Source organism: Sander vitreus, chromosome 12 (assembly GCF_031162955.1).
Source record: "Sander vitreus isolate 19-12246 chromosome 12, sanVit1, whole genome shotgun sequence".
NCBI classification, from domain to species: domain Eukaryota; kingdom Metazoa; phylum Chordata; class Actinopteri; order Perciformes; family Percidae; genus Sander; species Sander vitreus.
This window is the reverse complement of record NC_135866.1, coordinates 14149515-14174494: the sequence shown is the minus strand read 5'-3', so window position 1 is coordinate 14174494 and position 24980 is coordinate 14149515. Positions and strand designations below refer to the sequence as shown.

The window sequence follows — 24980 nt, the reverse complement described above, 5'->3', positions numbered from 1 at the left end:
GTCTTACTGTCCCGGGACAGTCATGGAGTCACAGGACACTACTAACAGGACAGGACAGTTTTTGCTGCCACTGCTGCTGACTATATGGCATTCGGCTTGTGGTGCTCAAAGTGGCAAAAAATACATTTGAGAAACTCAATGTCTTTTTCCGGTTGAGAAATCATGACCCGGTTACTAAAGATAATCCAAAGACCTGGTTGTGAGCAGTTTCATGTAGCAATTATGGTAGAAAGAAAATAGTTCCTACATAAAACCATGGATGTATTATATTTAGTGCTGTCAAACGATTAAAATATTTAATCGCGATTAATCACATTAATGTCATAGTTAACTCGCAATTAATCGCACATTTTTACCTATTCTAAATGTCCCTAGATTTCTTTTTGTTCCATTATTTTTTCTCATTTTAATGCTCTTATCAACATGGAAAAGTGGATCGGCTTGCTTTGTGCTTTTGTCGCCTAGCTTTGACGAGGGGGCAGAGAATTCGCATCAGCTGTGTGCTTGGTATCAAGTGGTATTTCAGACTGGACGTGCTGCGATGATAGCTCAGTTCACAACAAAACACACAGATCACTTTGGTCTTGTCAATGGAACCATTTGGCAACTTTTTAAAAGTAAACTTTCCATTCAGAATCTTATTGGCATTCATTTCGGCGTCTCACGCTCGCCATCCACTCAAAACGTAACGTTAGCCTACTACTCTTTGGCCGGCGTGCAAGCCCAAACAAGTGTGTGCAGCGTGCCTGTTTTGTTTCTAGGTTGTCTAGCTAGATCCGGTGTGGTGTTGTAGTTTTTCTAACGTTACTAGTTGTTGCAACAGCATGTGAAAAAAAACTACAAAGTTTGCTATGCCAAAAAGTACGTTAATCTGGATAAAAAAATTGTCGTTAAAATGGGTTTGCGTCAACACCGTTAACGCATTTAACTGACAGCACTAATTATATTGCACTAAACTAGGCAACTCACACCAAAACCATCTAGACTGATGTATAGCAATACACGAAAGAGTGCAAATATGTATTTTTGATTTTGGGGTGAACTGTTCCTTTAAGATACTCAGAGGGAAATATAATAGAAACACTGGAATTTAACTCAACTTACCAATATTGGAAAAAATAAAATTTCCAAGCATTTTCAGTGAGCAACATTTTATTTTCCCTCTCTATTAACAAGTGATCAATGCAAGCTACAAGGACAATTCAGCTCTATGAAAATAAGTGACTGATTTAACTCAAAAAACAGCAAGAGCATTACTTGAAAACAGGTAACAAACAAATTAAATACAAGCACTTTTGAATATTAGCTCTATTAATTGCCAGTATGTGCGTTTTGTTTTCTTTCTATTTCTTAAATCACAACAGGACACCAAAGTTTGAACGAGTCATGCGGTTATATATTTCTCTAAATTGCAGGACAGTCAAACATCTAGTAAGGGCAGAAAACATGTAAACATGTGGTGGTTCAATTATACAAAATATTACAGCATGTGAAATAGGTTGACACAGGATAGGGTTTAAAATTAAGGACTGTACATCATTGCAGGGTGTGCCTTAGGCGAGCAGACGGACAGTCTTTCCAGTAACAGTCAAGTAATCCTCGTCAGCCAGGGCTCGGAGAGCCTCGTCGAACAGCTCCTTAGTGATCGCCTGAAAACAAAGTGACAAAGAAGGAAGTCATATTTTTTTTTTTAATATATTTATATATACACATACATACACACTTTTTAGAAATGTTAAATCAGCTAATTTCAAAGCTTTTAATGTAATTTATTTACCAACATTGTAAACTGGCTGGCCAATATCTAATGATGCATCACTGTCATGGACTAGAAATGAAAGACCTCTGCTCTGGTTCAACCAAATTAGAATCAAGGACCATGCTGTTGTCACAGCACTGAAATTACATTTGCGAATTGATTTCAAAAAGGTAGTACAATGGAGGCAAAATAAATATTTACATTTTCAGACTGTCCTCGGAGATCCTCAAGCAGCTGCTGGTATTTCATGGCAGGTGTCTTTCCTTTGGCCTGGATCAGTTTCTTCAGGGCTTGGGCGACCTCCTCCTTGCGTTTGCGGGCGGTGGCACTCATACCTGGAATCACAAAATAATACACTCAAATACAGCGTCTAGCTGCAACTAATGATTATTTTCATTGTCAATTTATCTGCAGTTTCTTTTTGATTAAGTAAATGTTTTAGAAAATGTCAGGAAACAGTAAAAGAAATAGAGCTACTACATCCGGGAACGTCACATGTGGGCTATTTTTTTTAGGTGGCGCCGTGTCAGATTCACTGGAAATGCCAATCCAATTGTTGCTCTCCCAGTCAGCTGCTTTTTTTTCGAAGATAACTTTTTTGATAATCAGGATTTTGGATGGAGTGTCCCTGTTTAGTATTAATTCTCACCCAGTCTCATGTCACACATTGCCTCCATTAATTGTTGTTATTCCAAATGCAGCCAAAACAAGCAGTTCATATTCACGAGGCCCTGTGTTGCATACCTGTTGTGAGAATAGAGATGTCAACAAATCCTGTTCTGGGGTCAGTGGCTGACTGTTTGAGGGCCTCTCTGTGCAGCCGCTTGGCCTCCTCCACGTCAATGGTCTCCACCTTCTCAGAGAAGCGCACCTTGGCGTGGGCCTCTGCCAAGCGGATCAAGGACTCCAGCTGTCTGGGGTAGGCAGACACCATGCCCCGACCACTACCTATCTTCCTCATGTCTACATAGGCCTGAGGACCAACATGCACAAGGTCAGTGAAGGGGCCAATGTCTAATGAATATTACTCCACTGTTAGCATTTAAAAGACCAGTGTTATTAGGCATTCCTTGTTGTAAATATTCAACATGATGTACATAAATTGTGGAAATTCTTAGAGAAAACAGACCTCAATGAGAGCCTGGCTCGCTTCCTCACTCAGCCTTGGATTAATGTATGTTCGTGCATATGCGATGTAGTCCCTCAACACAGCCATGTCGAGGAACTCTTCCTCAATCTGCTCCTCGCTCTGGTAGTACAGCGACACCAGGTGGTGGGCCAGCCTGCGGTCGTAAGCCTCGTCTTGGGGATCCAGCATCAGGAAGATGAGGTCGAATCTGTTGGAGCATGTAATGCCGCGTTAAAGACCAGTAACATGACAACTGAGAAACTAATAAAGACATAATGAAAAATGATGACATTAGGTTGGCTGTCCTGTATGCTATAATCAACTGCAGTTCCTCCTTATCAATACCAATCACCTGACTTTTCTAACGTTTTTATTGAGCCATTTGCTTCATCTAAACATAGGAGTGATTGTTGCCATTATGCATATTGATTCACCTGCACTTTAGGCACACATGAGACCAAATGTTGCTTTGAAATGTCACACTGTGTCAAAGTGCTAATTTCCACACCTCTTTTACAGCTGATAAATGCTGCCAATTTGCTAAATTACCAACCTATTGAGCAACAATTTCACTGCGATCATGATTGTGAAAAAAAATATTCTATCAAGTGTTTCAGTGTGATGGTGCTGACTGATGGTACTCACCTGGACAGCAGTGTGTGAGGCAGCTGAATGTTCTCAATCGTGGTTTTTTTGGGGTTCCACTGAGATTCAATTGGGTTAGCAGCAGCCAACACAGAGGTACGGGCATTCAGCTGACAAATAATTCCAGCCTGCAAACAAACAAACAAACAAACAAAAATAGCGAGAACCTTTTCTTTTGTAACTTAAATATGACAAAATATATTATAACAAAATATGCTCGAGTGTTCAGTCTTATCTGCCCATACTTGTTTTTGTCCAACATACCTTGGCAATGGAGAGGGTCTGCTGCTCCATGACTTCATGCAGCACAGAGCGTGTGCTGTCACTCATCTTGTCAAACTCATCGATGCAACAGATGCCGTTGTCGCTCAGCACCAGAGCCCCGGTCTGCAGGACCAGCTGCCTGGTCTCCGGGTCCCTCATCACGTAGGCGGTGAGACCCACAGCACTGGAGCCCTTCCCCGACGTGTACTGGCCACGGGGCACCAGGTTGTAGACGTACTGCAGCAGCTGGGACTTACTGGTGCCGGGGTCTCCGCAGAGCAGGATGTTCACATCTGCACGGAAGTTGCCCCGGCCGGTCTGACTGAAGTCCTTACGAGCCCCGCCAAACAGCTGCAGCAAAATGCCCTAGGACCCAGAGAGAGGAAAATAAATACTCGTCAATAAAAAAGTCATACATATTTATTCATATTTCTAAATATTCTCACAGGTGAACAGGTGCAATAGTTTTCTTGATGATTGCATGATGTGTAATAATCAAAAAGGAGAGCTGACGGCTATCATGCATTCTCTAATGAATGCATCTGCAGAATTTCAGCAAAAAAATGATCAAGCCATGAGGTGAATCTTTAGCTTTTTAATAGAACCACAGGAGTGCTGCCAAGACTTTGTCTTGAAGAAATGAACAAACTGCTATTCTAAATAATGTCAGATTACAGATCAGATCAAAGTTTTTTAACTGAGATATGACATAAGTGTCAGGTGTACTCAGTCAACTTTTCAATTTTTAAATAAAAAGGGTTTTAATACATAGCTTTTCTCCTTGCTCTGCCTCAGAGGGCCTGAAGCCTTTTCTGTGACCATTCAAATTATGTTATTAGATTCTGTCAAGGGCACATAAGCTGCGTTTCAAATGATACATCATCATACTTATGTTAACATCTTTATCTTAATTTGGGTGTACAGCCCATTAACTAGATTTTTACACAACCTTAAATTTGACCTGCCACAGGTGTGACTAATATAAATGATGATTATTAATGATTCCAGGGATAATAAATAGACATTATGAGAGGTGAAACAGATTTTGTTAATGATGGCTCACTGTCAGCCCAAATTAGTTTTTTGGCACATCCAGACTGTATCCAGATTGATTTTAAAAAGTCTGAACAGCAAACATTAAATGCGATTTTTGCAAATCGGATCCAAACCAAATTTGGAGGTAGTTTGAAATGCGATTCCAATCGGATTTTTACAGATGCGCCTCAGTCCGGATGCTCAAATCAGATTTCTTTTTTGCGTCCCTCCCAACGCAACACATAAAGACAACGTCAAATCCAGAGTGAGAGAATGTATGTAGGACAACAGTTTGTGGACAGACGCCAAAATAAACTGTCTGCACCGCGACTTGAAGCGGGATTGTTTGGAGGGCTGAATGACAGACTTCCATTCTCACACTTCCGTGTTTGAACGCCGTGTCACAAGCGTAGCTACATAGTTACTGACGCCTACGTCGTTGCCACAGCAACCCATGCAGAAAGGTTGGTGATGTCTGGACATCTGATGATCGCTTGCAGACAGTCTGTCATAAAGATTTGATTTGAGAAACAAATGACATTTGCCTGCAGTCCAAATGTAGCCCAAGTGTCCCAGTGAGCCAGCTTGCACAATATCAGAACCCTGAAACTAACTCACCTACGTGAATGGAGTCATTTGTTATTTATTGCACCTAGTTTTTCCTGCAAAAAGATATAACAATGTCTGCTGTGCCAATTAGGACTCACAAGTGCTATTGGCAAATCAGTGTGGTTAACACTCGTGTTTTGGCTTGCGTCTATTCACATACACACCTTCTTGATGTCCTCATGCTCATAGATACTTGGTGCGAGGGCTGAGGAGAGGCGTTCGTAGACGTCTGGCTTGGCTGCCAGCTCCTTCAGGGTCTGTACCCGGTCCTCAGTGAAGAGCTTCTGTTCGGCGTCCTCGTCCAAACCGTGCAGGCGCTTCTCGTCCGTCTTATGGAAGTGGATGGCATCGATGTGTGTCTTGTACACCGACTTTACGTTGCTCTGACGTGGGTTTGCGCGCATTGGGACTGCTCTGTAGACACCTGCGGGGACATTTGGGGAGCTGTTAAGATCTCTATGACTGACAAAACAAGAAATATAAAAAGAGGTTATTTTGGGATTAGATAAAATTGTGACTGCCATTTTTCCCAATTTAATTTCATATTATAGACAATATTAGCGCTTAAAAGACTGGTTGGTCTATTACCAGAAAGTTAATATGCAATTATTCTAATATAATGAATTGTTTCAAGCAAAAATTTGAAATATTCTGTCTAGTTCCAGCTTCTCACTTGTGAGGATTTGCCGTTTTAAATCACTGAATACTGAATATTTCTGGGTTTTGGGCAGCTGGTTGGACATTAAAGCAATCAGAAGACATAAACTTTGGCTCTGGAAAAATCAATAGTCAATTTTGACTATTTTGTGGCATTTTATAAACCCAACAGTAGACAAAATTAACAGGCACATTATTCAATAATGAAAAAACTCGACCCTAGCAGTACAGATTTTGGAAATCTTACCGGTGATGTTTATGCGGTCTCCTGGCTGCACTTTATCAACCAGGTCATTGTGAGCATAGACAATAGTTGTGTGAGGCGTCTGACCAGCCGGCATGTCTTCAGGAGACTCTTGAATTTTGACCTGTTGTAAAACAAGTTCAATAAATGAACAGATGTCACGACCACAACAGCAACACGCCACTAATTACCACTCAAAAGATCTGAAATTAGGTGTCACTGACTATAAGCAATATGCCCCGTCACCAACCCTATCGAACGCTCACCATCTGTTTGTCTGAAAAGACTGAGCGATTGTGAACGATCGCCAGACTGTGGGTGGTGTTGCAGTTGCGGCACACAGCCGGCTCAGCGATGCGCCCGCGATCCACCTCCACACGGGTGCTGAAGGCGCACACCTGGCACTGGAAGAAAGCCTCCTGCATCTCGGGGATGAGCTGTGAGGTGCGGATCACCATGCCGCTGATAGTGATCAGCTGATCGATGTCTGTGGAGGCAACACATAATACACACAGACGCTTCAGCCTGGAGCTGATGCCTCACATTTTCTCAAAGCAAAGAACAATATTCACAAAAATCCCACACTAAATATGGGATGAAATATAGTGGTATGGTAGTCCTAATAAAGCGTGATTTCACTTCACATGGGCTGGATTAATGAATCCACACACACACACACACACCTTCTGGGTTCAGGTTCCTCATGTTTCTGGTTTTCAGGGCGTTGTAGGGGCGGACTTGGATCTGGAACTCCAGGATGGAGTCTGGAAAACGCTCAAAGAAAAGCTCGTTGACTGCCATGTCAAAGGTTGGGATGACTTCCTGCAAAGGGAACAAATTACTCACTTGTTAGCATCAATATGCAATGGTACAAAGTTGCTTAAAACCGATGTTTACAACATTGTGTAGAAAAAGTGTGACAATAATCCCATTAGTCACTACCCACTGCATTCTGGACTTTGTAGCTTGTTCATGACTTCTCATTTTTGTAATGCGAGAAGGGTACAGTAGGCATAATATACTAGGCCGAAGCCATAGCCTAAGTATAAATCAAATCTCTTTTTAAAATTGATTTTATTATCATGTGGCTGTTTCAGCACTTGGGTACATTAATGTTAAGTCTTTATCAATTATATTTTACTTTAAAAGACCAAAATAAAGATTAATGAATCACTTTGTTTAAGAATGTAGCAAAAGTGTATGCAACAATGGTGCAGGAAAGTATTTGGATCCCAATTCGCCAAAAATAAGATATAGGACACTACCTGTGGGTAACAGATGAGCTGCCTGTAAAGTTCTGCATCAAAGGACTGCACATGCAGACAATTCACATTCAGCACTGGATCCCCAACAACACTGATCTGTGAGACAAAGAGAAATATTAATGTTTAAGATAAACTTAAATCTGAGATGTCTCTTGATGTTCAGGCAAAAAAATCATCATTTTGTGGGGTGTCCACCTTTCTCTCCCCCTCATATCGGCAATAGTACCACGAAATTCTAACAGACCACAATGAAATAAACATAAAAAGTACACTACCTCTTCCAGCTTCTGCATGTATAAAGGCTCATTCAAGTCCAGACCAGCGTTCTCATCTTCAGTGGAAGTTAAATCAATGAACCTCTGCAGGAACCTCTGAAAGCAAAGTGACGCAAGGCATGCAAACAATTACCTCTTCTGTACTAAGAATGGGGAATATCTTATACTAGGTGAAATGCAAGATGTCATACCTGAAACTTCTCCTTGCAGGTCCCGACATTGACATCAGTCCCCCAGATCACCAACCTCTGGCCTGTGTTTGACTCACTGGTTACGGCTCCATCGGCACTTGGCTGCCAAAAAACACAAAGAAAGTGTTATCGTCTGTGGTTTTTAGGTTTGTCATCCGTATCAACTTTAATCTGAAAAGTTTCACGCCAATTGTCTTATCCTGGCTCATTCAATTACAATGAATGACCAAGACAATCTAAAATTATATTCTTGACTCCTCCACTGACCGGCTCTGACTGAAGATCGACTTGTGGAGCCTTCCTGACTGACCCCAGATCAGGACGCTGTCTGGCTGGAGTGCCACGCACTCCACTGCGTGGGGTCCCTTCAACCCTGGAGCTGGGGGTCCCATACATCAGAGGGGAGCTCATGTCCACTTCATTGGGTAGGACTGGTATATTTATAAAAAAAAAATTAAAAAAAAAGAGACTCTTGAGTTCAATCAAGTGTGTCACAACAAAGAATATTAAAACAGTCCTACATTTTCATTGGATAAGGCTAAAACTGACCACAAAAAGAAACTTCAAATTGTGCGATTGGTACCTGAGGGTCGCGGGCTGGATAACAGAGAATTATCCTGAGGTGCTGCGGGACTGAGCATGTCGGTGGCCGGGGAGGTGGGCATCGGCATCAGGTCCCCGGTGGAGGAGTCCTGGCCTCTGCGCCGCTGAGAGGGAGGCGAGGTGGGGCCCTCACTGCTGGCTGAGGATACACAAGACAAAAAGACAAGTTAACAGTGCACGCACGCACGCACGCACGCACGCACGCACGCACACACACACACGTGGACATCTCAGTGGCACAGCAATTTAAATCATAAGGAACTGTTGGGCAACGGGTTTTGTTTCATTTTGGACAAATCAACTTACGTGTGGATGGGTTGGTGTTCCTTCCTCGCTTGCGGCCACCAGGAGTCGATGTTGGGGAAGACATTGTTGCTGGGATATCTGAAGATCAAATTAATTCAAGTAAATTATTTTTTTGCCAAAATATACTGACTTCTGCAGGGAAACAAAAACTGCCTTTTTCTCAGGTAGGGTTTTTAGCACAACACCTTGCGGATGGATTTCAACTACCAAATTAGTTTTGTACAGCCACAACATTTTACAAGGCAGATTGTTGCAGGTAGATCTACTGAATTTGTAGAAAAATGTACTTTCGACATCTTAGAAATGTTTTCCTGCCCTCCAAGTTGTTTGGTTTACTAGGTTGGGCATTTTGTTTGTCCCTTTTTTTGTTCCACTTTCATACCACAATACCTGCTAAAAATAATACTCTAAGTGAGTCCAAGATCAGATATGTTCGACACTTTCTGGTTTATTCACTTTCCAAATTTGAGGGTGCTGATGTTTAGGTATATTGTTAAAGTGTGGACAATACATTTATCTGGCTCCTCTAGTTACTCTGTAGACTAACACGTTACATGCAAAACATACAATCAACTCAAAATAATATTAACAGCTACAGTTTAAACTACATAAAAGTATAATGAAATAGTAATCTAACGTTAGTATCACTCTGCCAACCGTCAAGTTAAAATATTGCCTTCCTTCATGTTTAACTGATGCATCAATAAGTTAACGTTAACTCCCAATTCTTAATAGCTCACGTTTACTTACATTTTTTATACTTTAACACACGATGCTGCTATTTTATGTATAAATGTATTGTTAAATTACTTAATTGTGCTTTTGCTACAATTGTTGAAGGTTTTGGGTCAGTTGACAATAACCTTTCCACCATTTAACATGTGGCTGCAGAGGAAACAATAACCTGACACGCTGTTAGACCTGATTTAACACTTAAACGTGCGCTTGCAAGTTGATGCTAAATCATGCTCAACATGTGTACTAACATAAGGTTTGACTCAATCAATATGATCAATAGATCGAAAAAGTTAATCAAAATATCTATTCTTACCTCTTCTTGTGTGTACGTCCGAGTGCTGCAGATCTGGCGCGAAACTGCGAGTGACGTTTTTTCGCGGGGAACTTTGGACCAATAGCGTGCCAGGATCATCGTTTTGTTTCCGGTCGATTCCTTCACTGCAGAGGGGAGTTCATGTTGAGTTTCAGTCGTTGCGACTTTAATTATCCATAATAAAGGGTCTTAATGTTAAAAAAAATAATCGTTTCAACTACTAGTCAAACATCATGTTTTCTCCATATTATGTTTGAAATACGATCTGCTTTTCCTGCGCGTGGCCTTGTGCTGATCGATACCCTAAGCTGATTTGGTTTGGACCAACAATAAATGACTTTTTTCTGCCTTTGCTAAATACTAAAACGTTACCTAAAACAAATCTAAATTAGGATTACAACCAAGAATAGGACATTAACCATTACCACACATTAACCATAACCAGAATAAAAATAACTTTCATACTTGCATTACAAGGAAAAATAAAATGAAATACAAATAATACTTACAAAGGCCTTGTAAACTGAAATTCATTCTTTTTAGACTAAAGTTAAAGGCACAGATGTTGAATGGTGCTGAAAATTTAAAAAAGAAATACAGTTTTATATCAGTTTAGAGAAATCAGTCAAATAAGTACATTTATTTATAAGTATAGTTATGCCGCGTTCTATTTACCTCGGAACTCGGATTTTCCGAAGTCAAAGTCGGAAACACGCCCCCTGACCTCGGATTTACGAGCTCGGAACTCGGACAACCTCGCAGTAGCCCGAGTTCAAAATCCAACATGACTGCCCCCCCCCTGTATCAACAGTTCTGAAAGCTGCAGTAACATAAAATTATAAGCACTTCTGTCTTATTTGTGTCACTAAATCAGTCGTTCACACAGGCATGTTCAACTTCTATCTGTTACGCTGTTTGCATGCACAAAAAACGGCGTAATGCGTTGTTATCAACTGGTATTGCTAACTATAGCTAACCGGGCTAGCGCTAATGAAAACAATGAAAATCCGACTTTTAAATGGAACGCATTCAACTCGGGTATGACGTAATTCCCAGCTCCGGATTCCGAGTTCCGAGGTTACTCAGAGTAGGGACATTTTAAAGAGTAAGTGGATGAAACCCTCGTCTGTGTCACAAAATCAGCTATCTGAGGAACTTCAAATATATTTAAACATCATTCACTATAATTATGCATTTCTTTGGCATTATTTGGTAGTACAATTATATATATATATATATATATAAAAAAAAAGATAAATAAAAAGTTTACTTGTTAAAATGTGACTTTATCCTGCAGGAACGTTCATTGACCACCATGTGGCACAGTTTCCATTTCAAAAAGGGCTTTGACAGAGAAAAAGTACAGCACACTTCCTGAGGAGGAAAACATAGGAGCTATTCCGAGAAGTGTCAGAACACTATGTGTCCCTGAAGGTGGTAAAATCAACCCCCTTTAATTCATCAGGTCTCCTAATTTGTTTTGTAAACTTTAGTCAGTGCAATAAAATGGTACATATAGAATATTTATAATCAACAGGTGCCACAGTCACTGTGTTTTATAGGTACATATTTGATATGTTGTATCATCTATACATAATTATTAAATGTGTTGTGCAATTTGCCTTTGAGATTATGTACCCCATCTTTCTATTTATTAACTATAGGCCTATACAATGTAATATGTTGATCAATTGCAAATGTCAAATGTTATTGTATAATAACATGTAATTAGCCTATATTAATATCTTGTGAAGACAGGGTAAATGGTAAAGGGGTTTCGTAATGAAACATCAATTAATATAGCCTACAATATGGAGACGTTTCTTTGATTAGTCTAGTAAGCAGACATGTATTTACTGTATATCTCTCAACATATGTACATTATATGTAAGTTTGTATGTTTAAATTCAAGTTCAAGTATGTAATCTTTGTTAAGGTGTGTGTCTGGTTTTGCTATGTAAATGTGTTCTCTGTCTGTATGTAAATTGAGCTGCAGAAAACAGCAAACTCCCTGTATGTGTTAACGGGGTGCAAGTAATTGTTATTTTTTAATATTTATTATTCTGCTAATTCTTTTTCTCATTCCCTCTTAACTGAATGGTCAAATGTCCTCATGCTAGTACTTAGTTATGAATGTAGGTCTAATGCAAGCTTAAAAAAAGTATGTTGCTTTTGTTTTTTGGTGTTTTCCCTCCACAGCATCACATTTATCATTTAACCACTTGTGGGACAGATGTTTACGGGCCTGGTGATGGATGACAAATTTACACCTACACATCATAAGGACCCTCAAAAAACAATATAAAACATTTCTTACTAAAATAACTATATCTAAGTTAGACACTGAACTAGAACTAAAGACTACCGTATTCTTAATACATGTCATGATAGTAATATGCTGTAGCCTACAAGGTTTCTGAAAGTAGATGCTTATATTGTCTTGCGGTATGGTATACACACAAAGCTGTTATATGTTTTGGTGGTCTTCCCTCCACAGCAACACTTTTATCGCATACTCTTTTGTTTATTTGACCACTTTTAAGACCAGTGGTGGAAAGCAAGTAGAAAGTACTGAACATCTGGAAGGTAAATCTCTATTTTGTACGTATACTTTACTTTTCACATTAAGTTAAATTGAACATGAAATGTTACAAATAAAACATGTTAAAAACTTGTGATCAGTTAATTTTCTTGCTATGGGATCACACCAACCGTTACACCAAATTGGGGCAGTAAAGGGGGGGGGGAGCCCTTCCCCAGTACTTCACCCCTATTTCCCGCGCCATTGCTCGGACCACACCTATCTTCGAACTCAACCTTCATTTTGATCTCAACTACACACCTGTAAAGTTTCGTGACTGCATCTTGCACGGTCGTGATGCTATCGCTCTGACAAAATCTGGCTGCAGACAGACAAAAAACAATACCAGTGTCACTGTTGCGGCTACAACGTTGTTACAATGAGCTTCACCTAGACCAACTACAAGTACCGCTTATGTGTTAATGCATCAATAATATTAATCTATTATAATATACTGTAACACATTCAGCATAATGAGTACTTTTGAGTACATGTTGCTGATAATAATTGTGGGCTTTTACTTTCTACTCTAACATTTTGAATGTAGGACCTTAGTGTTGCTACTTTTACTTAAGTAAATGATCTGAATACTTATTCCACCGCTGTTTGAGACAGACATTTATAGTGCTCGTGACAAATTAAAACTTCATCCCAAACACCCAGAGCCTTCAGTATGTAAACAACTCTGAACCATTCATACTATCGTAGTAAAAAGTGGGTGGCATGAGCAACACGCCCCTCTCTCCTCAAATGAGAAGTTAACGGACACCACGTGACCCCCGTTTTAACATTACTGGCTCGTGAGAGGGCGGTACTTGTGACGTCAGCAGAGAAACGATACAAAACACTGCGCGAAAGTACAGATGCCTCAGAGAAGTGTTAAGTGTTGTCAGTGACAGGACGAAGACAATCAACACCCAGGGTTAATATCCAGAGATTTATTATTTTTTTTTTTTTTTTTTAAAAGTGAGAAAGGTGCGTGCGCAGAGTGAGAGTAAGAGCGAGCTGTAGGGTTGTTGTGCTGTCAAATCTGTGGGTTACATTTTAACACGTTTAAATCCTTCCTAAACCACGTGGGTTCATGTGTGACATATATAGCCTGGACTCTCACTGCGTGTCTCCACGATGCAACATGAGTTGGGCGATGGAGCCTGCTAACTTCTACGAGAGCACCAAGTTGGGCGTCCCGCAGCAGGGGGTCTGCAAGCCGGGCAGCAGGAGCGACGGTGCGGGCGAGGACGGCACCATGGTGGAGCTGAGCACCGCCCCTGCCATGTACGACGACGAGAGTGCCATCGACTTCAGCCAGTACATCGAGTCCATGACAGCCGTGCCAAACCTGGAGCTGTGCAACGACGAGCTCTTCCTCGACCTGTTCAACACTGTGAAGCAGGAGAAGGCGGATTTCTACAACATGCAGAGCCCCGTGCTGCCCTGCAGCATGCAGCAGCTGTCAGCCACATACGCAGAGAGAAAGGTTGAGAGCGGGCTGGAGAAAGGGGCGTTTAGTGCGCCTATCAAGCAGGAGTCCGACTGGAGTGACAGCGACGGGTCCTCATCCCTGCCTTCCCAGATCGAGAGCTGCGCCCAGACCTCTGTCAGCCTCCCTACAGGGCAGCCAACTCCCCCCACCACCCCGGAGCCTGTGTCCAATGTCAGCTCGGCCAAATCCTCCCCGCGGAAGATCGGAAGAGAGAAGGGGAAGAAGGTGGACAAGTACAGCACGGAGTACCGACAGAGGCGAGAGAGGAATAACGTTGCAGTGAGGAAAAGCAGAGACAAAGCCAAGAGGCGCAACTTAGATATGCAGCAGAAGCTGCTTGAACTGAGCTCTGAAAACGACAGGCTTCATAAAACTATCGAGCAGCTAACCAGAGAGCTCTCCGGGCTCAGAGATTTTTTCAAGCAGATGCCCAACTCTTCCTTTGCGGGCTCCACGAGTTCAGAGAGGCGGTGACACTCATTTTATGAACTGAGCTTTTAGGAGACATACCTCAACAGACATTTCGTTTTTACCATCTGTAACAGATGTATTTTAAGCTTACCATAATGGCACTGGAAAATATGATGTTGCTGCCAATATTTGTGGGATTCTCTCTGTATTAAATTATTTTACCACTGCATTTACATGTTATACCTGATATGGTACGTTTTTATAATTCCAAACTTTGTATAAGAGCCAGAGCATGATCTTTTATAGTTTGTATGAAACATTTTGTTTATGGAATCTATAATAAAATTGCTGAAAGGTGCAGAAATATCCTGGTCTGTGAGTAGTCTTTGCATATATGTTGAGGGAGCAGCTGGAGTGTGTTCTCAGAAGAAGTGCGTGCAACAGGAAATGGAAAGTAAAGTCAGCAAAAATACAAATTTTATTGACTGTCAGTAATCTTAAAGTAGAGGAGTTGGAAAAAAGTTTAGACCACTTAAATATATTTACAGCCAAAAGTCCCAGTTTTATAAACCACGTGGGCTGCTTTGACAGATTGCATGCCACTGGTCTACCCTTGGGCTGTCAAGTCCTGGTCCACAGGATCACATATCATTAACACAAACAAGACCTTGTCTTCTTACAGCCCGTTCACTTCAGCACAGCCTCAAGCTGGGGTGGGGGCTGAACTGGCTCAGACCAAGGCCTAGTGTGCAGTTCCTTGCAGCCAACTGAAGCCTGTGGATTGATATCATTAGCTAGCCTACTTGCTCTGACAGCCTCAGAGGCAGATTTCTTCCAGGCCGATCCAGAGGGCAGGTTTCCTGGTGACGACTCGGACATAAGCGGCGAGGGGGCCCACCTCTTTTCCCAGGACATTCTCCACATCGTAACCTGGGAACTAAAACACACTTTTTTACTACTTGTTCAGACCATTTTAGGCTGACAACTAATCTTTTTGTACAACATCTCCCCATAAAACATCCTCCACTAGCTGTACATGAAAAATATATATTTATACTTCTTATATCTGCTAATGTTGCAAGAATATTGCAGTGCACTTAAGGCCATGACCTTTGCACTCCTCACATTGGTCATATCAGCAGCATTTCTGTTGATCTAAGATTTTTATTCTGCACTCACAAGTTCCCCTGGTAAAGAGCAAGATTAGGAATAGCTCCATCACCTGCAGGTTATCAAGGCAATTAATTACAATATTCCTAGTGTAAAAACTGCACGCAAACTTAAAAAGAGAATCACTTTATACAGGAGGTGGGTGAAAGATTACGTCACTATTTTGGCGGAAAATTACTTTAACTGCATCAGTGACCAACATGACTCAGCGAATTTTTCTTGTTCAGTACAGAACAGGCTTTATCACCCCAACATGAACTTTTGACCAAGCTTTCAGGACATATTTACAAAAGATCAATGCACCGAGCAGTTCAGCCCAGAGTTATGTAACAGTTTGTACAAGCAAACCTACCTCATTACCCTCCAGCGCTGCAGTGTTTATGATGGACATGATCGTCTTTTGCTGCAGCTGCCAGGAGATGTGAAAGAATGTGGAACCATTAACTCTTTTTAATTATCGCCTTAATGTTGTAAATGAAGAACAAAAGCTGCACAACATACTGTGCTCGCTGGTGAGTAACAGACTCATAGAAGGGGCTGAAATATTGGTTGGCTGATAAGAAGAACGCTGATAATTTGATCAGTTTGGCTTAGTTTCTGATTACAAAGTCACAGCAGGATTTACATAATAAAAATGCTTTGTCATGCAGATGTACATACAGTGAATAATTTTATTTGTTCAGCCTTTTAATGTGCAGGGATGTCCGTGGGAGGATTCAATGTTTGTCCAAAGGTTTGAACCCAGCCTGCCCACTCTGATCACTACACCGCCCTCCCACCCTGCTGCTCTTTGTACCGTTCTGATATTAAGTTTCTTTGATATTTATTCGCTTTCTTGCCAAGAAAGAGATGAGAAGATCAATACCACTTTCATGACCGAGAGGGGTATTGAGCTTCTTATCTAACTCGGAAAAAAAGTGAATAAGAGCATTTCCCAAAATGTTAAACTATTCCTTTAAAGACATGTGAGCGACACTGTGTGAAATAATACTTGATCAGCCCTAAAGCATTTTAACAATTGAAGCCTGATTCATCACACAGTGGACATCAAAATATTGGTATTGAAATGCATACTTAAACCCAATAACACTGTTCTCACCTTAACCCTCAAAGTGCAATTACTTAATGAAGAACTAAGGAGCACTTCCAGTTGAATCCTTGTGTCCGGCTTGTCCACCACCGACTTACAAGAAACACAGTGGAAGTTCTGACTGCGCAAAGGAAACAAAATAAAGTTATGATTTGCCATGATTTTGTTTGCATGAACATAAAGCAATTTCAATTAAACTTACGGTCTTTCAGCTAACATCTCCAAGTTGTCACTTCCACAGTGGTTGCAGGCAGGCCAGGAATAAGCCGTGTTCTCTTCCACACCAACTATCATCCCTGCAGTCAGAAATGACAGTGTTAAAATGTAATTAACACACAAAATCCCATCCATGCACCTTTCATCTTAGCTTTAGTTTACTTTCATTAACTTATTTTTATTATCAATTTTTATTTAAATTTCAAGTGATTTTCAACTGGTGGATGCCAAAAGGAAAAGTATTGACACCTAGAAGAAACACTGATAAATGATCTACGCATAGGTTTCAAAGTGTGTGTATGTTTGTGACAGGGTGTAAGAGATAGACACATCCCTTTCATTTTTATCTGAGATTGTGGTGATAAACTCAGCAGAGTGCTCTCTGCCTAAACAGCATATCACTTAACAACCAGAGCTGCTGCCTCACAAACACAAACACTTAAATAAGATACTGAATTTAACACTGATAAATCGCTCTTGTACGTTCCGGTCTGAGCCTTTTTCCACTGGTAATTTCCAGAAGATAGTATTTGTGCACGAGTGCTAAAGATAATAAGTTTTTTTTTTTTTAGCCACCTGACCAAACATGTACTGCCAGAGGGGCCAAAACCAAGAGGGTTCACAGTTTGATCTTTGCCCTCAACTGTGACATCAAGCCGACAGATGCAGATTATTATCTGATTTAGGCTGCTTTTCTTTCTGCGCCACATTACCATAATTGCAAAGAGTCAAAGAAAGCAGAGCAATATGTCACAACAAGGACATTTAATTGACACTCTAAGAAAACAAGGTTGATAAAAAAAAAAAGAACAAGCAAAGCAGTTCTTCTGTATTTTAATTAAGCTGCAAAAAATTTAAAGAAACAATGCTATGTTCCTTCAATCTGTAACTTATTTTCACAACATTATTGCACCCTCATCTGTAGTTGAAAGCCTTATGGGGAGCAGACATGTCACTGACAAAATGAAATGGGAATTGACATGATCTAACAGAATTTCATGTGTTTTCACTTCATAAAGTCCCAAACAATGACAGCCTGAGGACACTGAATAACAAACAGAAAGTGATGCCTTGAAGCCACACCAAGGCCTCTTGCTGAGCTGTAAATCATGAAAAAACAAGTGGTTTTCTTCCCCTGAGAAAACAACACATCGGACATGTTTTGCAGGAATCACTTGCAAAGAGGCGAGTTGCATGAAAATCACAGGACTCAGTGAAAAGGGGGAAACTGACCTGAGAGAGAGCAGATGGAGTTGGGTGTGATCTCAGGACTCAGGGAATCCAGTCTCACAGGGCGGGGCAGGGTATTTGCCTGAGGCTCAGACAGTGGCTGTGTAAGTGGCGCTGGTCTGGCTGAGGACTTGAGATTGCCCTCAGGCTCCACAGAGCACATCTCAACAACTGACTGCTCCACACACAGGAGAACACCTAGATTTTGAAATTGAACTATTATTACAAGGGAAATATGCATCAAACTTGAGTACTGATTGTGTTCATGCTCAAACCAGCAGACTGGTTAGGGTGCAATGGTGGAAGTAGCTCTCTCTGGAACCACAAAAGTGAAAAAGTGAAACCCCCCCCACATATACAGTAGTACTCCCAAAGACCTTAAAGAGTAAACTGTGGCGTTTCCCCTTGAAGTAAAAGTACAGAGATATTATCAACAAATTGTACTTACAGTTTTTTACGACTGCTATGACAATTTTTTCAAAACTTGTAACAATTTTCCTAAACTCTTAACACAGTTAGCACAACATCCGTCCGTGTAGGCTATACAATTAACACATTTCTTGTTGCTTTGACACAAAATGCATACAGTTAACACAAATTTAAAATGATTGAACTTCTTTTACACACAAGCTCAACCAAGACCAAAACAATGGATCTTTACTGGCAAATTTACAAATGCTTTCACACTGTATGTCAGAACAGATAACATCATGTTCTAAACCTAACTTATAGGCTAAAGTCAAAGTGAACAGCTGTTCATATTGTAAATTGAAACACAAATATATCCCCTGCATTTTGTTTGCATTGCATTTTGTCCATTGCTACTGAGAAACAGCTGATTGAAGTTATGCAAATAGATCGGTCACAGCTGAATGACATCTAGGAAACACACTCAGGTGTTGAGGTTCTTTCAATCGCATGATCATATGGTAGTACATAAAAGAGGTCCTACTGTAAAAGAGGTCCTATGTGAACAGTATAGATGAAAACAAAGAAAGGAGGAGAATTGCTGCACGAGGGAGAGGACGATGAGTACCAGCACAATTCTGTCTCTGTCTTCTTTTTTTGATACAGTAAACCGTACATTCTATAAAGCTACTCTGAGATGGGTCATTCATTTTCGGTATTGAATTTCTGCAGCAAATGAAACAAAATGCATGCATTTACTAAACCCAACAAAACAAAAATGTAGAGGGGCTTCAAGAGAAACTGCAGTGCTAAACACAATCTATGGTCAATACAATATACTATTGTCTATTATTATTGTATAAGGGCAGACCTGACACATCACTCCCTATTGACATCAGGATGGCCGAAAACCTGTGCATATATATATATATATATATATATATATATATATATATATATATATATATATATATATATATATATATCTTGATACTGCACTTTCATATGGCTCTTTGTAGCATTACCTATTTAGAGCTAATGTACTTGCACTTACTACATGTTGTCTGGAGTTTGCACCTTCAAGGTTGAATGCACTTAATTGTAAGTCGCTTTGGATAAAAGCGTCAGCTAACTGACATGTAATGTAAAATGTAATGTAATATCAAATAATGTAGTTTCTGTAATTCCATCTGATGTTAGTGTTTTGTATGACATTGTGCAGTGATTGACTAAATGTTCCTGTTGGAAGAGAACGCGTGTTAGTGTTTTGGAAGAATTATTTGATTTTGAGATATGATTGCATTGTTTTGGTAGACATAGTACATCGTGTTAGTGTATTCTTGTATTTTGAAAATCAGTGTTGGAGTTTAGTTTACAATGTGTGATTTTGAGAATGAAATGAACTGGTTTGCCAATTGTGTGTGGTAGGTGTGTTGGTGCGTTAACAGTTCAGAAAAGCTGTTAAAAGAATTGAAAAAATTGTCATAGCGATCGTATAAAACTGTAAATAGTACTTGTGCTACAGAAAAATGACTCCTGTGGTTGATGTTTATATATATATATATATAGCTAATGGGTGTAGCATTTGTTTCCAGACAGGAGAATATAGCAGAGCTTCCCGAGCTTTTGACTCAAAATCGACACTGATTACTGCGTCAGCCAGGGACGAACAGAGCCCCAGGGAAGAAGAGGCCGAGGAGTGACAGCTGGAGGCAGAGGCAGAGCGAGGGGCAGATAAATGTCCTGAACACAGCAAAAGAAAAGAGAAAATAAAGGCAGAGGGCCAGGGTCTCTGCAGATACACCACCACGCACTTCTAGCAGGTCATAAGTGATGATTGAGAGGGATTCTTTTTGTATGAGTCTAAACGTTGTTTTTTCAGCAAAATCCTACTCATTGTGCCTTTAAGTAGAATTTTAAATGCAGTGTTGCAAATTTTACATTTTTATATTAGGTATTTATTCCACCACTGGAAGTAACTAGTAACTATAGCTGTCAGATAAAGGTAGGGGAGTAAAAAGTTTCCTCTGAAATGTATTAAAGTAGAAGTACATGGAAATACTAATATAAAGTACCTCAGAGGTATACTTGAGTAAATGTGCTTATTGACTTTCCACCACTGTTAGGGTGACATGTGCACACAGTCCTGTAAGATAAAACACCCCACGACATAGTGGTCGAACGGCATGTCAGGTCATGTCGCAATAAAGCTCTACCATGTTCTCTGATGGCATCTCTGAATGACATGCGACAGGCAGCGGGGGAATTTAGTGCCTCGAGGACCGAGGAAGTGAGCACACAGGAAGTGCTCACGCAAAGGGCCACCGTTCGCCTGCATGGCCTCTCGAGCTGCTCCTCCTGAAGACTGGGGTCTGTCAGCACCAACCAAACCTCACCCTGTCCTACATCACTGCTCTGAAATAGAAAGACAAAGGCAGACAAAGGCAGAGAAGAACAGACAGAGAATTACTTAGAAACAGAATGACCTAGAAAGAAAAAGCGTAAATGGAAACATTACATAACAAAAGCTTACAAAGCACAAACTAGATACAAATTGTCATTTCTGGCCAAAAACCACCTGAAAACAGCTTTGACAAGATTATTCATTCAACAAGCTACACACACAATGTTGGTACAACATTAAAAAAAAAAAGTCTATCTGTGTCCCAGTGGTGTGAGCATGAGGCAAAGTCCCCTACTTTGTTCTGAGCTGCTATCTCATCTTGGTCAAAGTTTAAAGGTTTCACCAATCAACGATAACACGCGCACACACGCCGATATGAACGCTGCTCTCTACTTCAGTGCTCAATCTTGTTTGTTGGTTCAAATGATCTGATGACTGAGGAGCTCTAGAAGACAGTGTTAATCAACTTCCTGGGAAGTCAAATTAAATCAGTATTTTTCAGGAATAAGAACAAAAAAGTACCTGCATTATTCTCTTGTATAGAACAGTGGCAACAAAACTGAAGCAACAGGTTTTAAGCTCACTCTGAAATAAAAAACAAACACACACAAAAAAAGTTTGAGATCGACCTGCTTAAGATGAGGTATCACAATCTGCAACAAATTTTGAAAAATGTTCTGTATGTGTGTGAGAAACCGCTCACCTGCAGTATGTCTCGCAAGTTTTGTTTTGTGGGAGGAAGGTAAAGCGGGGAAACGATCTGCTCCTCAGTGGGTTCAACTGAGCTCTCTTGACCAGACAGCAGGTAGCAGAAACTCGGAGCTGGACCTGCAGGTTTACCTTCCTATAAAACACAAGACATATGAAAAGCATCACCATGTTTAAGAAAATATATTGATTTCTAAATTTGAATCCAATTGTCTTCTCAATGAGCATTTTTTCTTCAGATCTTTAAAAGACATGACATACTTTTAGCCCTGAAAGCTCAATACACTGCAACTAAATAAAACACATACAGATGGGCTTTTTTCTGAATTTGTTTGTGTTCTCTGTATTGCAGCACATTTTCTTATGCTATGTGTTGTCAGCTTGGTGAAACTGTCAATTTGCCCATGTTTTATTTCTTTGCACGTGTTGGCAAGTGGGTGAAAACGTTTTCTTAATGTGATTGTTTTTTTGTCGGTTTCTTTTGTTGTGTAAGGCTCTTAGGGCCTCTCTCTGGATGTGTGCAGCAATGTAAATTTCTGCTTTATTGCAAAAAAAGGTCAACAATGATTTCATTATTTTAAGGGCCCATATTTTAAAAAGTGAGATTTCTGTCTTTTTTTATTCTAAAGCAGGTCATAGTGCTAGATAAATACTGTGAAAGTATCAAAACGCTCAAGCAAATGCACACAGCCTGGATTCAGAAACTGTGTCTTTAAACGAGCCGTCAGGACTTCCGTACAGTATAGAACCGTACGGTTCTATACTATATATATATATAGTATAGAAAGTGCCAGTTATTACCCGGCTGAAATGACGGTGCACAGACAAAGAGCGCCAGACCCAGAAATGCAGACTGTGCTTTTTCGAGAGGGGGACTTAAAGATACAGGCACTAAAATGGAGTGTTTCAGACAGAGGAATACGGGTATATTCAAACAGACTGTATGAGAAAAAGAATGCATTTTTTTTTTTTTTTACATTAAAGCATGTAAACATGTTCTAGGAGAAACCCAAAATACAAGTATGAACCTGAACCTGAGCATAATATGGGACCTTTAAGTAAAATATTTGGGCGGAAAATCCAGCTTCTAAATTGGGATGATTTGCTGCTTTTCTTTGTCTTGTTAGATAGTAAACTGAATGTCTTCAGGGTCTGGGGTTTTGGTTGGACAAAACAAGCAATTTGTCATTACCTTGGGCTTCAGCAAATTGTGATGGGCATTTTATAGACCAAACTATATACTACAATCAGGAAAATAGTCAGCAGATGAATTGTTAATGAAAACAAGCATTTGGTTGCAGCCTCAATTCCTATTATAAAAATGATAATACCTTCCCAAACCAAGCCTTCGCTTTGTGAGGATGCATGATTCCTGCTTTGGTAAGAACTTACACTGGACATACTAGGTGTGTTTCCATGATCTTTAAGAGGCATCACTGGGGGCCACAGACTGTCTATCAAGCTGAAAAGCCTGGTGTTCCTGAGAGTGAAAAAATGAGAAAAAAAAAAAGTAAGGATGGGGGGGGGGGGGCAAGGAAAAAGGGGGAGGAGGAGAAACTAGTGAATAAGGGAAGATAGAGAGCTTTCACAGCCAGTTTCACTTCCACTGAAACACGAATCTGTTAAGACAGTTTGTTTTAAAGAATTAGCAGCAGAGAGCATGCTTGGGCTAGCAGAGCACATACACCCAAAAACTGTTTTTACAAGCAGGTTTTGAGATCCTGAAGGGTGGGAAAACAGTTCACACCCTACGTAAATCACAATATCATTGTGCTGCATAACAAGGTTTAAAAGAAACAATTAGAAGTGATTTTAACGGCCACATTTAAAATCCTCGATTGGTGACGTTTGTCTTCTTTCACCACATTCTTAATCTCAGTAATGATAGATTGAAATTAGAGCACACTCAATGCACTTCTGTGATGTTTCATTTACGTCAAACTAATATTGGAAGGATAAAAAAAAATGAAAAAGGGGAAAAAAACATCAAGTAGCAACTCCCAAGAGGACATGTCTCTTTTCTCAGAAGTAAATGTTGAGTTCAAGGTGGCTGGTCAATGTTACTTATTCATCCGTGTGTGTATATGCAGTCATATCAGCCAGCAGTTAATAACCTGTTAGTCAGCCTGGAATCACAGGGTTTCTTTGTGTGAAACTGGTTCTGCAGCCCATTCAAGTCCTGTGATGCCAGCTCGAGGATGAGTAACGACAAACTAACAGGACACATTCAACTCACTTTGATTTTGATACTAAGCTCATCTTAAGCAAACGTTAAAATACCTTTTTTAACTTTCCTTTGAGAATAGCTTCCTTACTTAAAGCGTTAACTCTCGCCATAATGCAACCTAGGGTCTTTTTTTTGAATGTACCCAAGTCAAACTTTCATTTAAAAGCATATTTAGGACGGAAAGGCCACTTTTAAGATTTACCGTATTCTTGTTTTCGGTCAAATGGCCTTTTGAACGGGAGTGCTAGGGGCACTACTATGATCGCATCAAAATTTTTAAATTTAAATTTTTAAAACACTAAGAAGGCTCCACACAACATGAAACTTTGCTCGAAGTATCACCAGAGGCTCTACACATGAACTTGAGCATTGAGAACATTGTTTGTGTACACAGAGTTTACTAAAAAGAAAGGTTTTGAACGACTCACTTTAGCTGTTGGCGTTTCCGGTCGCTGCCATCTTGCCAGTCAAAAAGAGTCAATCTCCGAATGCAACGTAACAGGGAGGAGAGTAAAGATGGAAAGCTCCTAAAGCTTAGTTCCATATAAATGCACGGATAATGCGCTGTTTTGTCATTAGTGAAAAACAATATTGACCTCGTAGTTGAAAAAAGAGCCTCATATAAGAAAGACATTTCCTCCTATGGAGTCCGTTCATTGGCATTCGGAGATCGACACTTTTTGACTGGCAAGATGGCGGAGAGCGTAAACAACAACTGCTACAGTGAGTCGTTCAAAACCTCTTTTTAGTACACTCTGTAGAGCCCCTGTTGATACTTCGAGCAAAGTTTCATGTTGTGTGGAGCCTTCTTAGTGTTTTAAAAATAGTGATTTTGATGTGATCATAGTAGTGCCCCTAGCACTCCCGTTCAAAAGGCCATTTGACCGAAAACGAAAATACGGTAAATCTTAAAAGTGGCGCTTCCGTCCTAAATATGCTTTTAAACGAAAGTTTGACTCGGGTACATTCACAAAAAGACCCTAGGTTGCATTTTGGCGAGAGTTACGCTTAACGTTAAT

General features: G+C 40.3%; 3 protein-coding genes across 4 annotated transcripts in view; 1 reads left to right on the top strand and 2 right to left on the bottom strand.

The window, feature by feature from the left end:
- Positions 1–1134: 1134 nt before the first annotated feature.
- mcm4 (minichromosome maintenance complex component 4) lies at positions 1135–10139 on the bottom strand. The gene is made up of 17 exons (XM_078264146.1): positions 10034–10139; positions 8983–9060; positions 8657–8815; positions 8341–8504; positions 8074–8175; positions 7883–7978; positions 7608–7703; positions 7026–7164; positions 6609–6829; positions 6346–6466; positions 5606–5865; positions 3798–4163; positions 3534–3661; positions 2889–3096; positions 2504–2732; positions 1961–2094; positions 1135–1649 (listed from the first exon to the last, which is right to left on the bottom strand). The coding sequence occupies exons 2-17, from the start codon at positions 9044–9046 to the stop codon at positions 1554–1556; spliced, it is 2583 nt and encodes an 860-aa protein (XP_078120272.1). The 5' UTR covers positions 9047–9060; positions 10034–10139; the 3' UTR covers positions 1135–1553.
- Positions 10140–13480: 3341 nt separating this feature from the next.
- On the top strand, positions 13481–14874 carry cebpd (CCAAT enhancer binding protein delta). Its single transcript, XM_078263981.1, has one exon. It carries the CDS (start codon positions 13696–13698, stop codon positions 14569–14571), a length of 876 nt encoding a protein of 291 aa, XP_078120107.1. The 5' UTR covers positions 13481–13695; the 3' UTR covers positions 14572–14874.
- The window catches only part of spidr (scaffold protein involved in DNA repair), a 37005-nt gene continuing 25610 nt past the window's right edge, over positions 13586–24980 (bottom strand). For both annotated transcript variants that reach the window (XM_078263978.1, XM_078263979.1), the window contains exons 12-20: positions 23127–23214; positions 21730–21870; positions 21549–21611; positions 20839–21037; positions 18218–18412; positions 16971–17064; positions 16778–16889; positions 16031–16087; positions 13586–15445 (exon numbers count right to left, since the gene is read on the bottom strand). In XM_078263978.1, coding sequence (XP_078120104.1) covers positions 15326–15445; positions 16031–16087; positions 16778–16889; positions 16971–17064; positions 18218–18412; positions 20839–21037; positions 21549–21611; positions 21730–21870; positions 23127–23214 — 1069 coding nt within the window. In that variant the 3' untranslated portion in view covers positions 13586–15325. The remainder of the gene's footprint in view (positions 15446–16030; positions 16088–16777; positions 16890–16970; positions 17065–18217; positions 18413–20838; positions 21038–21548; positions 21612–21729; positions 21871–23126; positions 23215–24980) is intronic.

What these genes read in the sequence shown, in the direction of transcription:
- mcm4 (XM_078264146.1), bottom strand. Translation starts at nt 9,046, where the DNA reads ATGTCTTCCCCAACATCGACTCCTGGTGGCCGCAAGCGAGGAAGGAAC. An exon ending in ATCCAGCCCGCGACCCTCAG is followed by an intron (nt 8,505 to 8,656) that starts GTACCAATCGCA and finishes TAAATATACCAG; the next exon opens with TCCTACCCAATGAAGTGGAC. An exon ending in GAGGAACCTGAACCCAGAAG is followed by an intron (nt 6,830 to 7,025) that starts GTGTGTGTGTGT and finishes TTGCCTCCACAG; the next exon opens with ACATCGATCAGCTGATCACT.
- cebpd (XM_078263981.1), top strand. Translation starts at nt 13,696, where the DNA reads ATGTGTGACATATATAGCCTGGACTCTCACTGCGTGTCTCCACGATGC.